Source organism: Vanellus vanellus (genome assembly GCF_965231255.1).
Source record: "Vanellus vanellus genome assembly, chromosome: 6".
In the NCBI taxonomy this organism is placed as follows: domain Eukaryota; kingdom Metazoa; phylum Chordata; class Aves; order Charadriiformes; family Charadriidae; genus Vanellus; species Vanellus vanellus.
The window spans coordinates 38328848-38341485 of NC_138911.1; the positions used below are offsets into that span (position 1 = coordinate 38328848).

General features: G+C 41.1%; 1 protein-coding gene across 1 annotated transcript in view; it reads left to right on the plus strand.

Moving 5' to 3' along the window:
• The first annotated feature begins 7395 nt into the window (after nucleotides 1-7395).
• The window catches only part of DPH6 (diphthamine biosynthesis 6), a 213376-nt gene continuing 208133 nt past the window's right edge, over nucleotides 7396-12638 (plus strand). The window contains exons 1-2 of the mRNA XM_082485511.1: nucleotides 7396-7553; nucleotides 11519-11613. Of these exons, the coding sequence (XP_082341637.1) occupies nucleotides 7531-7553; nucleotides 11519-11613 (118 nt within the window). The 5' untranslated portion in view covers nucleotides 7396-7530. The remainder of the gene's footprint in view (nucleotides 7554-11518; nucleotides 11614-12638) is intronic.

Sequence of the window (12638 nt, forward strand, 5' to 3'; positions counted from 1 at the left end):
ATGCTATTACAGTAATACAATGACTGCAAGATGATGTTTTTTAAAATCGTAATGCTTACACTAAGATCAGAGACTAAGTGTCTTGGGTTTTGTCTTTGCCCAATTTCTCAGGCATTATAGAACCAGTGGGACATCTACAAGAGATCTTTTTGTTCCAAACCAGTTATCAATACAGTAATTGGAAGTGGTTTTCAGACTCTTGCAAAGTATTTCTTTACTTCAAAGCTTAAACAACATTAAAGAAAGCATGCAGACAAAGCAGTGTTGGAAAGGAAGTAACATGCCCTTATTTTTAGCGCTTGCCCACTTGTCACTCTTAAACTCTCATCTGCCTTTCAAATGTAGTGTAATCTAATTTTTATGCATACTGTATGCTCGTACAGACAATTTCCTCATTTCAGAGTATGTCGAGTTTGGTACAGGCTTTTGTACTTTTTCTTAACCTGTTTCAGAAATAGCACTGTCACCATTTGTCTCAGTAATATATAGGATGATGGAAATTGACATTTTTCTATATAGAAGTGAAAAGAATATTAGTTTTATCAAAGACTAGATCCCCTCTCCCCCTCCAGTTAGATTTGAATTTGGTCACTTCAGGGCTTATTGTGTAGGATGATTTTAAGCAATGGTCCCTGTGGTTGCAGGCTCTATCACCTAATAATTGACCATGACAGGAATTATATGTCCAAAGCCAAGGGGTAGAGTGAATAGCATATGTCAGGGTCAATTATAAGGTGGAAGACCCTGCAACAAAAAAAGACTGCACTGATTAGAGCATGATGTTGACGTGGGAGCTGATGCTTCACTGTTATTTCAAAGGGCACTGTCACAGCCACCCTTCCTTGAGGTCTCAAAATCAGAGGCGGATTATGTCAGTGGTTTATACTACACATGATGTAATAAAGTTCAACGGGACATTGAAAGTTACAATTGATTTGTTGCTTTTTTTTTGCAGGGATAAAATGCTTTATCTGTATCACTCAAAATTAAGCTCGCTACTCTGCTAATTAGGTCAAAACAGCTCCATACTTACTAGATTAATTCTCTCTTGAAAAATCTGTGAGATGAAAAGAGTATTAAATATGACACAGTTAAAAACTGTTTTGATTGCTAGTTATTAACATTATTTGTACTGGCAAAATTGAACAGAATAGGAACAATGGAGTAGAGAGAAAATAGTCCTTTTTATTACTTAAAGCTATATTATAAATATTTTATGATACAGGAAGATTTTTGCAGTGAAATAAATGGGCCAAAAAAGCTGCTGTTTGCTTATTCCCCTGAAACTTCAGCAGCTTTAACCTACTCGAATGTTCTTAATCAGTGACGAACCACAGAACCATTTAGTAAATGAGTAATGGTCCCAAATTATATACCACCACAGTAAGATACTACAGTTCATTTTTAGATTTTCATTGCACCGGTTCCATTCTCTGACTTTCCTTTGAAAGCTTTCTCTAAATTTCTGCGTGTCTGTAAAAATATCCCAGTCATTTCTGCCTTCAAGATCCCAGCGGTTTAGCTCGTGATGATGGAGAAGATACTGTAGCTTAACCTCATTAACTAGATAGCTAATTTCTCTCTGTTCTCATGGGTGATTATCCATCACCACATTTTTCCTGAGTGTTTTGCAGCCATCAAATAGATGGCTAACTCCCAATAAATTAAGCCTATAGCGTTTGACTCTAAGTTGTTGCATGATGAACACATTATAGGGATTATTGAGTCTAAAAGATCTTTTTCTTCTCTAGAACGGTTAATAGAAGATCAGAGTCTCTAACATACAGAAATGCTCCAAAATCTCCAACTTCAGTCTTCATCGGCAGTTAATATAGCTTCACAAAAAAACGTCATGTTAGATAACAGCCACTTGTTTTTTGAACCTTGTACATGTACTTTACAATAAACCCATCTCTGACCTATGTTGGTTTCAATGTAACATTAGAATAGCTCTCACATTTGTTTTGTATTTAAAACTTATGCAAATTAAAAGATTGAAACGTTTATTTCTAAAAAATAAATTATTTTTTTTTAGAAGTGAGAAAAAGTCAGGACGATATAAAAGTTCTTTAACCTGTAACTCCAACATCCCTGCTTAACTTTTCCATTGCAATCAAAATAGATATAGGTAGAATAGAAAGTCCTTTGGTACTACAGGCTTTCTGGTGAGCTGGAGGTGCTCAGACTTTTTTTTTTTCCCCTTGAAAGTACAGAAAGACTTCATATGGAGAAAAACACATTAAAATCCCATGGATTAAGCTGAACAGAAAAAAGGTAAATGAAGGATTTTGCCAGTCAAACTCGACAGTTTCTCTTGGTGGTAATTACTGTTAGTGCTTTTACTAATAAAGTAAAAATTTCAAACACTGAAAACAGATCTAGTCAAGTGAAAAAACGGTTCAGCTGCCAGTGAATATTAATTTTAGCTTGTGCTAGTGTCTGCTGGAAACGGAAACAAACTGGCCATTTTGACGGAGGTGTGACCTTATACGGTTAATTTTTTACTTCTGAGTCACTGAAGATTGGTAGATTGATTAATGAAAATTAAGTTCATCCAAAGCTTAGAAAAACTGGCATCATATTAGGACCATTACCTATCAGTCAAGAATTTATATGATGCTCTCTTAGGCTAAATTCCGTTTCTGTTGCAGCGATTAATAAATACAGGTCGGAGAGCCTTCTTGAATGCTAAACAGAGGACAAAGTAAAGTTGCTGAATTTCATGGTTCTGCAGAAACAAGTCAAATCACCTATGAAAATTACTAGCCTTGTCTTATCAGAACTAGGAACTATAGGATTAGCTATATATATTTTTAGTAGTGTTTATACAAAGCACTTAAAAGCAAGAAGCTTGTAGGCCTGGTAAGTCATCCTTTACGTACAGCGCTGATCACTAGGGCCGTATCTGTTTGAGTGGATGGAGATAGACCTGAAGTCACTGCATGCCCCTTTCTGCCTAAAAAGAGGTGAACAGTGTGACAAGGTGTTCGAGCTAATCTTAGTAGGCTGTATTATCTTGGGCATAATGCACTGTTAGCATGGTTACGCAGCATTCAAAGCAAAGCTCTTTTTATCTGCCGAGCTTGAAATGTAGACCGAATGACCTTGAGTCCTTCTACACCCAGATGGGGAGATACCTCTCCTGAGAAATGCCTTTCATTCAGACTTTAGTAGTATGTCAATACAACTCATACTTCCGAACCAGAAATTTTTTCCCCAAAATTTAATTCCAGTAAATCTCATGGAAGAGTTGATAATATCCTGTTTACTGTGAAGTAACTGAAAATTTGGGGAAGCTGTCAATGACAGGCAGCTAAAGAAGCTCCACAGCGTTTCTCAGTTAAAAACACAGAAGTATCCTCCTGTAGAATCTCAATTTTTTTTTTTCTGTACTACATAAACAGCTTTGGGTATCAACAGCAGCAAAAGTTCTGCCACCTGTTAGATGAGGGAACCACCTCTGACTGCAGGAGAGTCAGAGCAGGACACTAACGAGGGGCAATTGTGGCACATTGCCAGCTACACCCGTGAAAACAGTAACATTCCTGTTTCGGACTTAGCATGGTAAGCAAAGGAGGAGATGATTTTCAAAATCTTTGTTTCAAAATAGAAATATTCTTCTAACATTACATCTGCTTTATATATGCAGTATTCCGTTACTTACTGGTGATTATAATAGGAAATCTTTTAATTAAGAACTTCAGCAGTTCACCTTTAACTGCCAATCACTGGATAATTGGCCCTTTTCTAATAGGCACTGCAGCTCAGGTATGCTAAAGTGACTGTTTCTCAGAATAACTTACTGAAAGTAAGTTATTTTTGGAACTCATTTATAAGAGAACTTAATTAACTATTCCAGATCGTTAGGGATACTGCATTGCGTTTTTTAATCCTCTGACAGGTTCCTCCAGTTATATTAATTCATTATAATGATTTTCAACTTCCTAGGCAGAAAAGGGTGAGAAAGAAGCGCTGAGCCATTGCCGGCTTTCTGTACAAAATAGCCAGTACTTCCCTGAGAAGAAAGGCAGCTTTGGTGAATTTTATTGTTTCAGCTGCTGCAGCAGCATAGCAGAATGTCTTGGGGCAATCAGTTTGAGAGATGATGCGCTGCCTTTTGTCCATTGTTGTATGGCAGAACCTTTTAAGAGCAGTGACACTACACCAGTTATTTCATCAGGTGAGTGAGAGCGAACAGATTTTCTCACTGAATATATTCCAAATAATTTGAAAACAGCATCTTTTTGGGTAAAATACAGATTTGCTTTGAAACCCCACTTTACTAATTCAGTTTTGACATATTTCACAAATTCTGGGAGCCAATTCCCACTTTTTTATTTGTGCAAATAACTACTGATGTCTTCATCAAATGGAAGCAAAAATTCCAATCTCACTAGCAAATGAAGCAGACTTTGGTCCTGCCGTGTCATATGTAACTTCTACTTCAAACAAGTCTGACTTGTAAGTGGAAATTTGTTTTTTGAAAGCTGTAAAACTGAACGCAATAGAACCATCTGCTGAAAAAACAGTAACATTGTATCAGAACAGATTAATAATAACAGACCTTTGAGAAAATAGGGGACTTCAGAATTATTCTCTTTTCCAGATCTTTTAGCAATGCTACTTACAAGACTGTTTTACAAGTCTTTGAGTATTTGTTATAAAGCTGTGTGATTAAAGCTACTGATTTTATGGCCTCTCCATTTTCCAAAGCAGCGGAATAACTTATGTACATGATTTTTAGACTTTCCATGTATCATTGCTAAGTATTGTAAATTAAGTGTTCACAACTACCAGCTGAATTACTCTTTCTTGTGATAATAAAAAATAAAAATGTTTCATTCAAACCCAGAAAAGATAGAGGTGATGTATGATAAAATATTCCCCCCCCCCTTTTTTTTTTCAATAAATCAAATACCTTTATTCTGCCTTTTTTACAGTTCCTCAGAAGTGTGGTTATTTTCTACCAGTTCAGGTACCATGCACTTCATTCAATTTAGTAATCTCTGCTAAAATCTCTGAGCACACTGGATTTACAGTTTTAATTCAGAACAGGCCTCCATTACCTTTCTGAGCCAAAAAAGAAGCCCCAACCCCCCACCAAAATCCCTGCCCTTTCATCATAATTTTACATCTAAGTAACCCTCTTTCAGATCATCTAAGATGTTCTGAAGAGCAGAAAAATCTTTCTAAGAATTATGCATTAAGTCATCATCACTAAACTAGAAGGAAATCCAACTGTCCTCTAATTCAAATATTTTGTCTCATAACTGCTCGCCTGTGATGGCCAAAGCATGAACTGAGGATTTATTTTTTAAAACATGTGTTTTTTGTACTTATTCCTATGCAGAAAAATCCATATTGTGATTACTACCTCTTCACAACTATTTATCAAGTAAGTTTTATACAGATTGTCACTTCTTAACTTTTCAAAAGTATTTAGGAAGGCATCATCACCTTCATAGCTGCCCATAATTATCCACTCCTATTTTACAAGTTCCAGTGACTTACTGTATGAATCACATGCAGACTCAAATAATCTAAAAAAAAAAAAAAAAATTGCTCTTTCAAATTGTTTCATGGCTGTAAATAAAAACCCCAATATATTTGTCTCACAAGGCATTTATTTTGGTGTATTTATTGCTATAAACAAAATGCTTTTTCTTGGAATATTTTGTTCTCTATTTTCTTCCATCTTTTCTCTTCCTGGGAAGTTCAGACCCAACAATTTGTGTGCAAGGAACTTGTTTTTCAGAGGCTTGTACAAAGCCTGACTGGTACAGATTGTTATGTACCATTGTATAATATCATGTTACGAAGGGATGATGTTAGCACTCTCAACGTATAAAACATACCCTTCATCCCAGCCCTGAGGAATAAAGCCTTTTATGTTAGCTGCACTGCTTGCAGCAACTAAATTCAACAGGAACAATGAATCGGTCCTTCTGGTCACCGCCAACGTACAGGTTGGACCGTTGACACCAGCGGTGGCACCGCAGATGAAGACACTGAGTGGGGGCAGCGCTGAGGCTCACCCTGATGCATTGCTTGTCCCCCCTGACCCTGCACACCAGGTTTACCAACCAAGAGCACACCAGTAGTTTCTTCTCCCCATTTTGGACCTACAAGGCCCTTTGAATGAAAGCCTGGAGAGCGGTGGTCCCTCGGACCACTGCTCAAAACACTGCCACAGCATCCCACAGCAATGGTTTTATCTGGTGGCTCTTTATAAAGTTTTTAAAGGTAGTCTAGCGATGTGGTTTCATCGGCAGAACTAACCCACAGGTTCCTGCTGTGACATGGGATAATTAAAATTGTGCCTGGATTCAGAGACTGGGCACCCGAGTGAGCTTTTTGTAGATTCTGCCTGCAAACCTCTAGTGGTGTCTGTCGTATGCGTTAACATAGGCAGAAAATTAGCCCAAGACGGGGGTTGCATGGCACGATTACATTTCTGGTCTGCAGAAGCTGAACCCGAGGGTGCAGATGGACATTTTGTGCTCGCAAGGCCAGCGCTGGGGCCTTCAGCGAGGCCGCCGGGAGGTCTGCTCTCCTCCTCCTCCCCCTCGAGGCGGGCTGCTGGGGGACGCTCCGGCGACTCGGAAAGGGTCCCCTTCATCACCCCCCGAGAGGGACGAGGCAAGGGGCTGAGGGAGCACCGCTCTCTCGCCCACCGCCCCGCAAGCGGCCGGCGGGTCATTCGCCGCCGGGCGACTACCTGGCGCCGCACGGTTCGCCCAGCAGCTTCCCGGGGCGCCTGGGAGAGCCCGCGGCGGGCTCCGGCTCCCACAGCCGCGATTACGACTGGACCGCGGCATTTCGTCCCCGCACCGCCGGCCCTCCCGGCCTCCCTCCCCCGGGCCGTGGTGAAGCCGGGCTGCGACGACGCCCGGCTCCCCCCTCAGCAGCCACCCGAGGGGAAGGGGGCGGACCGCCCACCTCACTCGCTCTCTCCCGTTCTCTACACAGCAGTCGCTTAGAACAGGTCCCTTGCTGTTCGCTGTAGACAAGGAGGAAACAGGCAGGGAGGGGGGGGCAGCAGGGCAGCTGGTGCGAGCCCGCTGCCGCGCCTGTCTCACACGGCCGCGCCGTCAGCGGGCGAGCGGCCCGCCCGGGCCTACCAGCGCGGCCGCCCTGCCCGCCATAGGCGTCCCGCGCGCTGCCTCCTCCGCCGCCGCGCCCTCTCCTCCCTGCCGCCCTCATGCGGGATGCGCCCGGGCTCCGCCGCCCCGGCAGACTCGCAGGGCCGCGGCGGAGGCAGCGTGCCTCTGCCGGGCACGGAGAGGCGGCGGCCCTGTCGCGCCTCCCCCTTGCTCAGGCAGTCTCCCGGCCTGCCCCGGGAGGAGGGTCTGCTGAGGGGAGGCGGCCAAAACGGTAGCGGTAGCAACGGAGCAGCCGGCGGCGTGCGCGGCCCAGGGTGGCCGGGACGGCCGTGCTCCTTCCCCGCTGTGTTTTGCAGCTGTCACGCAGCTCCCCGATAGTGTTACCTCCCGCTCCCCCTCCCCTCCCCGCCCCGGGCCCGTGAGCAACATGAGAGTAGTGGCTTTAATCAGGTAACGGGCTGAGGGAGCGCCCATGCGGGCGAGCGAGGGGCGTCTAGCAGGCGGAGGGAGGGCGCGGGGAGAGGCCGAGCCCGCCCGCCCGGGAGCAGCCGGGGGAGGGGGGTCGCGCTCCACCCAGCGCCGCCTTGCGAGACCCTCCTGCCCCGGCTTTTCCCGCCCGTGCGTTTCCTGCCGCTCCCCCGGTTCCCTGCGCCGAGCGATCGGGCTCCGGCGGCGTCTTGCTCTGCGCCGGCTGCCGGCGCTGCGTCTGCTGCCCGTGGGCGGGCGGCGTTTGGGTGGCGGGGCGCTTCCCTGCTGCAGATTTCCCTTCTGCTTTCCCCTTTGTCCCGGGACGCTCAAGAACTACCAGTGTCTGGTTGTTTGTTTTTTGTTTTTTGTTTTTTTTCTAAAAAGGTCACCCAAAATTATTCCTTGCCGTTTCCTGCTCCCCGTGGTCCCGCTGGCCCGGGGTAGGCCGCCGCGGGGCCTCTGCCAGGTGCCCCGCGGGTGAGGGGGAGCCCGGCTCGTTCTCCGTTGCCTTTCCAGGGGCTTTTACCTTTTTCCCTCAAGTATCTTGAGCTCTCTTGGGATATCTTTTTTTTTTTCCCTCAACTCCCAACGGTAGATTCTGCTAGTGTGTCGATTTTAAAAAGATGAAGCTCATGTATTTAAACAGTTGCAGTCGGACGCAGCCCTCTGTCAGGGGCTGCTGTATTTGCCTTCCCCCCCCCCCCCCCCCCGCCGCTTTCTGTCAGTTTCTGCAGTTCTTGTACTGTAAATGGCTTTTCTGTATTTTTTTTTTTTTTTAAGGAAGGGATTAACATTTTCTAAGAAGGACAGGTGTGTTTTCTTGAGAAATAATCGTTAATTAAAAAACAAGTTAGGAAACCTGTGCATGGGAAAGGATTGTGCGGATATAAGCAGTGTATTTTTATTTTTGGGTGCAGTAACTATATAATGAAGTCTTAACATTTAATGTATTAAATTCTCTTAGGAAACGTCTAACATCAAGCCTTGTTGAAATTGGGGTTTGGCCGCAACAATTTCAAATCATTCCAAACATCATCCAAAAAGGAAAAAGTACAGCAAATGTTACCTTAGGTTTTTCAAGATTTGCTTAAATGCAGAGCAGGAAAACCAGCTTCTGTGCTTTCTCTTGCTTTATAGATAAGATTTTTGTCTTCCAGGCTTATTTATTTTGCTATTCTCTAAGTAGAGGAATGTGTTAAAAGGCAGGATGAAATGAAATCCTAAAAACAGGTTTCTGACACAATTGCTATTTTAATGGGCAATTTTACAAGGATGGATTTAGTTTCAGTAATAGTTTTAAGAAGAGTTTTAAAGAGACATCAAAGTGTCTCAAATCTTTGTAACAGAGCTAGCCTCAAAGATCAGAGGGAAAAAAAGTATTTGAAAAGTGCTTCTTACTTTTGAAAAGGTCAGGATTATGTATAAAACTACTTCAACCTGCTTCTTTTTCTTCTAAAATGTTGGCCACACTTAAAGCTGATAGTCTTGCTTTAAGGTGGTATTTATGGGGTAAACCCTGTATTGTGTTTTGTGCTAAATCATAGACATTTTAAAGCCAGTCTTTTACCTGAAATATGATGTTTTTCAACTCTAATTCTTCTAGAGTTTTCTTATTGTAAATAGTTACACTTATCAATAGAAAGGAATTTTGCTCAGAAGTCTTTCACAGACCGGTATCTTTATGGTTACCATGTTTTGGGTTTTTTTCTGGTATTTTGTTTGTTTATATGCCTGCTTATTAACATACTTGCAACATTGTCAAAACTAACCCTGACTGTGGCCCAACTTTGTATGGTTTTCTACCAAAAGGCCTTGTGATTTTTTTCTGTGAGGAGAATTGAGAGCAGTCCCCAGGCTTTTTTGGTCGCAATCTATTAGACAACAGCCAAGCTGGGACTGTGCTGAGTCTACCGTCCTCCCACAGCAAGGGCTGTCTGGCTTCATTGGTCTTAACTGTCATGTGTTTCACAGCTAGAGTAGAAGGCCTTGTAGGTAGGCACCATTTCATTTTGTTTCTTGGTACGGTTAGTTTTTAGGGCCATGGTAACAATAATATAGAAAATAAATAGCAATAGAGTAGCATGTGATCCAGTGAGTGCTCTACCAATTTTGATCAAGTAATCAGTGGTCAAATGTGGGAAATCTGAATGTTGCCTCATCTTAACATTTCTTTTATATATATATGTATAAATTAATTTAAAAGATTAATAGATTTATTCTAGTGTCCTTTTAATTTTTGATTAAAAAAAATTAAAATGAAATGCTGCAAACAGCGTAGGCAATTATCTCCTGTCATATAATTATTCTTCTGAAGTTGTGTTTGGAGTTAAAATCTGAACTGGTGGGAGGCTTTTATTTTTTTGAATGAAGTAATTCAGAAAGAAAAAAGGCTTTGTCTCATTATGATTCTGTTAAACCTGAAATTTCACATTATGAAGTGAATACTGTGCATTTTCAAGCTATCAAGCACACTATTCAGAGTTAATGAACGTGATTTTTAAATTTTTTTTTGTCCATATAGAGCTTAGAAGAAAGTTGTAGGTATGCATGAGAATAATGTCAGGTAAAGATGGAACCTTGAATTGGGAATCTATTTATTACCATATTTGGATTTACTTTTATAGCACTGAAACATAAGCAACTGTTTTATGAAAATTTGTTAAATATGAAAGGATGCCATGCTACTTATACTATTTCTACTTCAGATTTGAATTATACAGCAACTTAAGGTCAGCATACAGAATTTTAGCATAGATAAAAGCAGAAATTGAGAGGAATAGCTGTATGGTAACACACTTTCAAGCTTTTGCATGAGAACTAGATAAAAGTGGGAACTTTACGTTGGAAATGCTGAGGTTTGTTAGTAATACTGTGGTCACAAGGAAACCGACGGTCTGTTGCAGCTAGGACTTCTTGTACTGTTTGTTCTCCTGTCCATGTCTCAGTGACTCTAAGGCAAGACACAGTTTTACAGAGCTGGCCTAGGTCTCTGTTCCATTTCCTGCCCTGGACTGGTTTTTGTGCCTTGGTATTTAAAGAAGCTGCATAGAATCTCCACCTGCAGTTGTAGTTTGAAGATTGTGAGTCTGAATGTGGTTTTTGCAAGCAGTGTGTATCCTAGAACACTCTTAGTTGTTAGACTGTACTATTTCTTTTGATAGTGATTATAATCCATGAAAAGTACTATATTTCAGTTACACCAGGAGAGCAGGATTCTGTCCTCACTGGTAGTGGAAAAGGTTCTAGTAGGTCTTGAATGAATGTCAAAATTAATTGTATTGCCTGTGTTAGAGTGTCATCTCTTGGCCTCGGAGAAGAATATTGTTCTATTTGTTTTTCTGTTTGTTTTCTTTTTAATCAGCAGTTAATTATTTTTATTTGCAGTAATATGTAGTAATAAATTTGTATGTTCAATGCAGTGTCAACTGAATCTACTGCCTGTAGTAATTACAGCTTTTGAGAATGGGAAGTACGTTTAAAATGTTGAAACTTTAGGCAAAGTATTCCATGAAAGATAGATGTTATTCCTAACATGACAGTCTTCATTTAAAAAGGTTGTTAATGCTGGCAACTCTGTGGAGCAGATAATGGTTTTTAAATCCAAGGTATCTAGTAATGAATAGAGTAATTCATGTCTGGAGTAGAAGACAGTCCTTGTTCTGAAGGGACTCACTCCAGTGTAAGTGTCTGTTCTTTGTGGAACCTCTCAGATCCAGAACTGGATATGTGCTTTATGGATGCTGTATGTAGGCACTATACATATATACCAAACGTTGTATGGTGAAATCATCCTTTTCCTACTGCTAATATTTTTCCAACCTTTTTTTAATTTCAAAACTTCATGACCAGCTCTGATGATATTAATTTTTAAGTAGTTAGGCAAAAGTAATATGGGGCTAAAACTTTTATCAGTACTTTTAATTGCTACTATTTTCTTTTTCTTACAGTGGTGGGAAGGACAGCTGTTATAATATGATGCAATGTGTTGCTGCTGGGCATCAGATCGTTGCTCTAGCCAATTTAAGACCTTCTGAAAACACAGGTATGAAAGCCACATTTCTTACAGGGGATTTTATTTTTTTTTTTATTAGAAACAATGGAGGCACAGCTGTGCCTGAATTAAGTTCCTTTATGTGTTTTTATATAGTTTTGCATATTGAAGGGCAATCTAGAAGTCTTAAAAGAGGCAGAAAAAAGAAAATGCTATGGAGATGTATTAAATATATTTTTACTCAAAGGGGGAAAAAAACACAAGAAGATGAAGATCATTAACAGAAAAGCTTACACAGTTTGAAAAAAGGAGGATATGAATATTCCTGGTGGTAGACAAAGGGATTGTGTGAGTTCAGTAGCACAATTAGTAAAAGGTGGTAAAGGATACTATTAAACAATACAAACACTGTATTTCTAGAACAGCTTTAAATTGTCGTAAACCATTCTAGCTGCCAAACATATGCAGTTTTGCTGCTGGTTATTAATTTTTAGCCTTGTATGTCTTCCTCTATTGTTCTAGCCCAACATTTGTGAACTGTATTGAGGCACTGATCTGGGTTAAAATTAACCTTGATGCACTTCTTTTTCCTGCCTTTTTCCTTCCTTTTAGCTTGGATCATTTTTCTGATCCGTTCCTCACAGGCTGCACCTAGGCTTATTTCTGTGAAAGAGAACAGGAGAAACTCAGGTAGTCTAAGTCAGTGGTGAGGCGAGAGGCTGAGCTGAATACTTCTGTGATGGACTAGAGCAAAAACTTGAACTGAGACTTGAAAAGGAAGTGAGTTGTTTCCCAGTTGGTAGGGGAGAATGTTAAAGTATGTTAACATAGGTTAACTGTTCAACATATGTTAAACAAACTGTATGCTAGGAAGATACACAGAAAGTAAAGGAAAAAGGGAGCTGCCATCACAAATGAGTCACGGATGGAACTGGCAAATGCTAGGGAATACAGGAACAATTTATTTTCTGGGTAGCTAGCACATAATCGTCTCTAATCTTGTTGAAATATGTTGTCTTTAAACTAATTTATCCACATCAGAAATGTAGAATATTGCCATTAAAATCATAAAATGC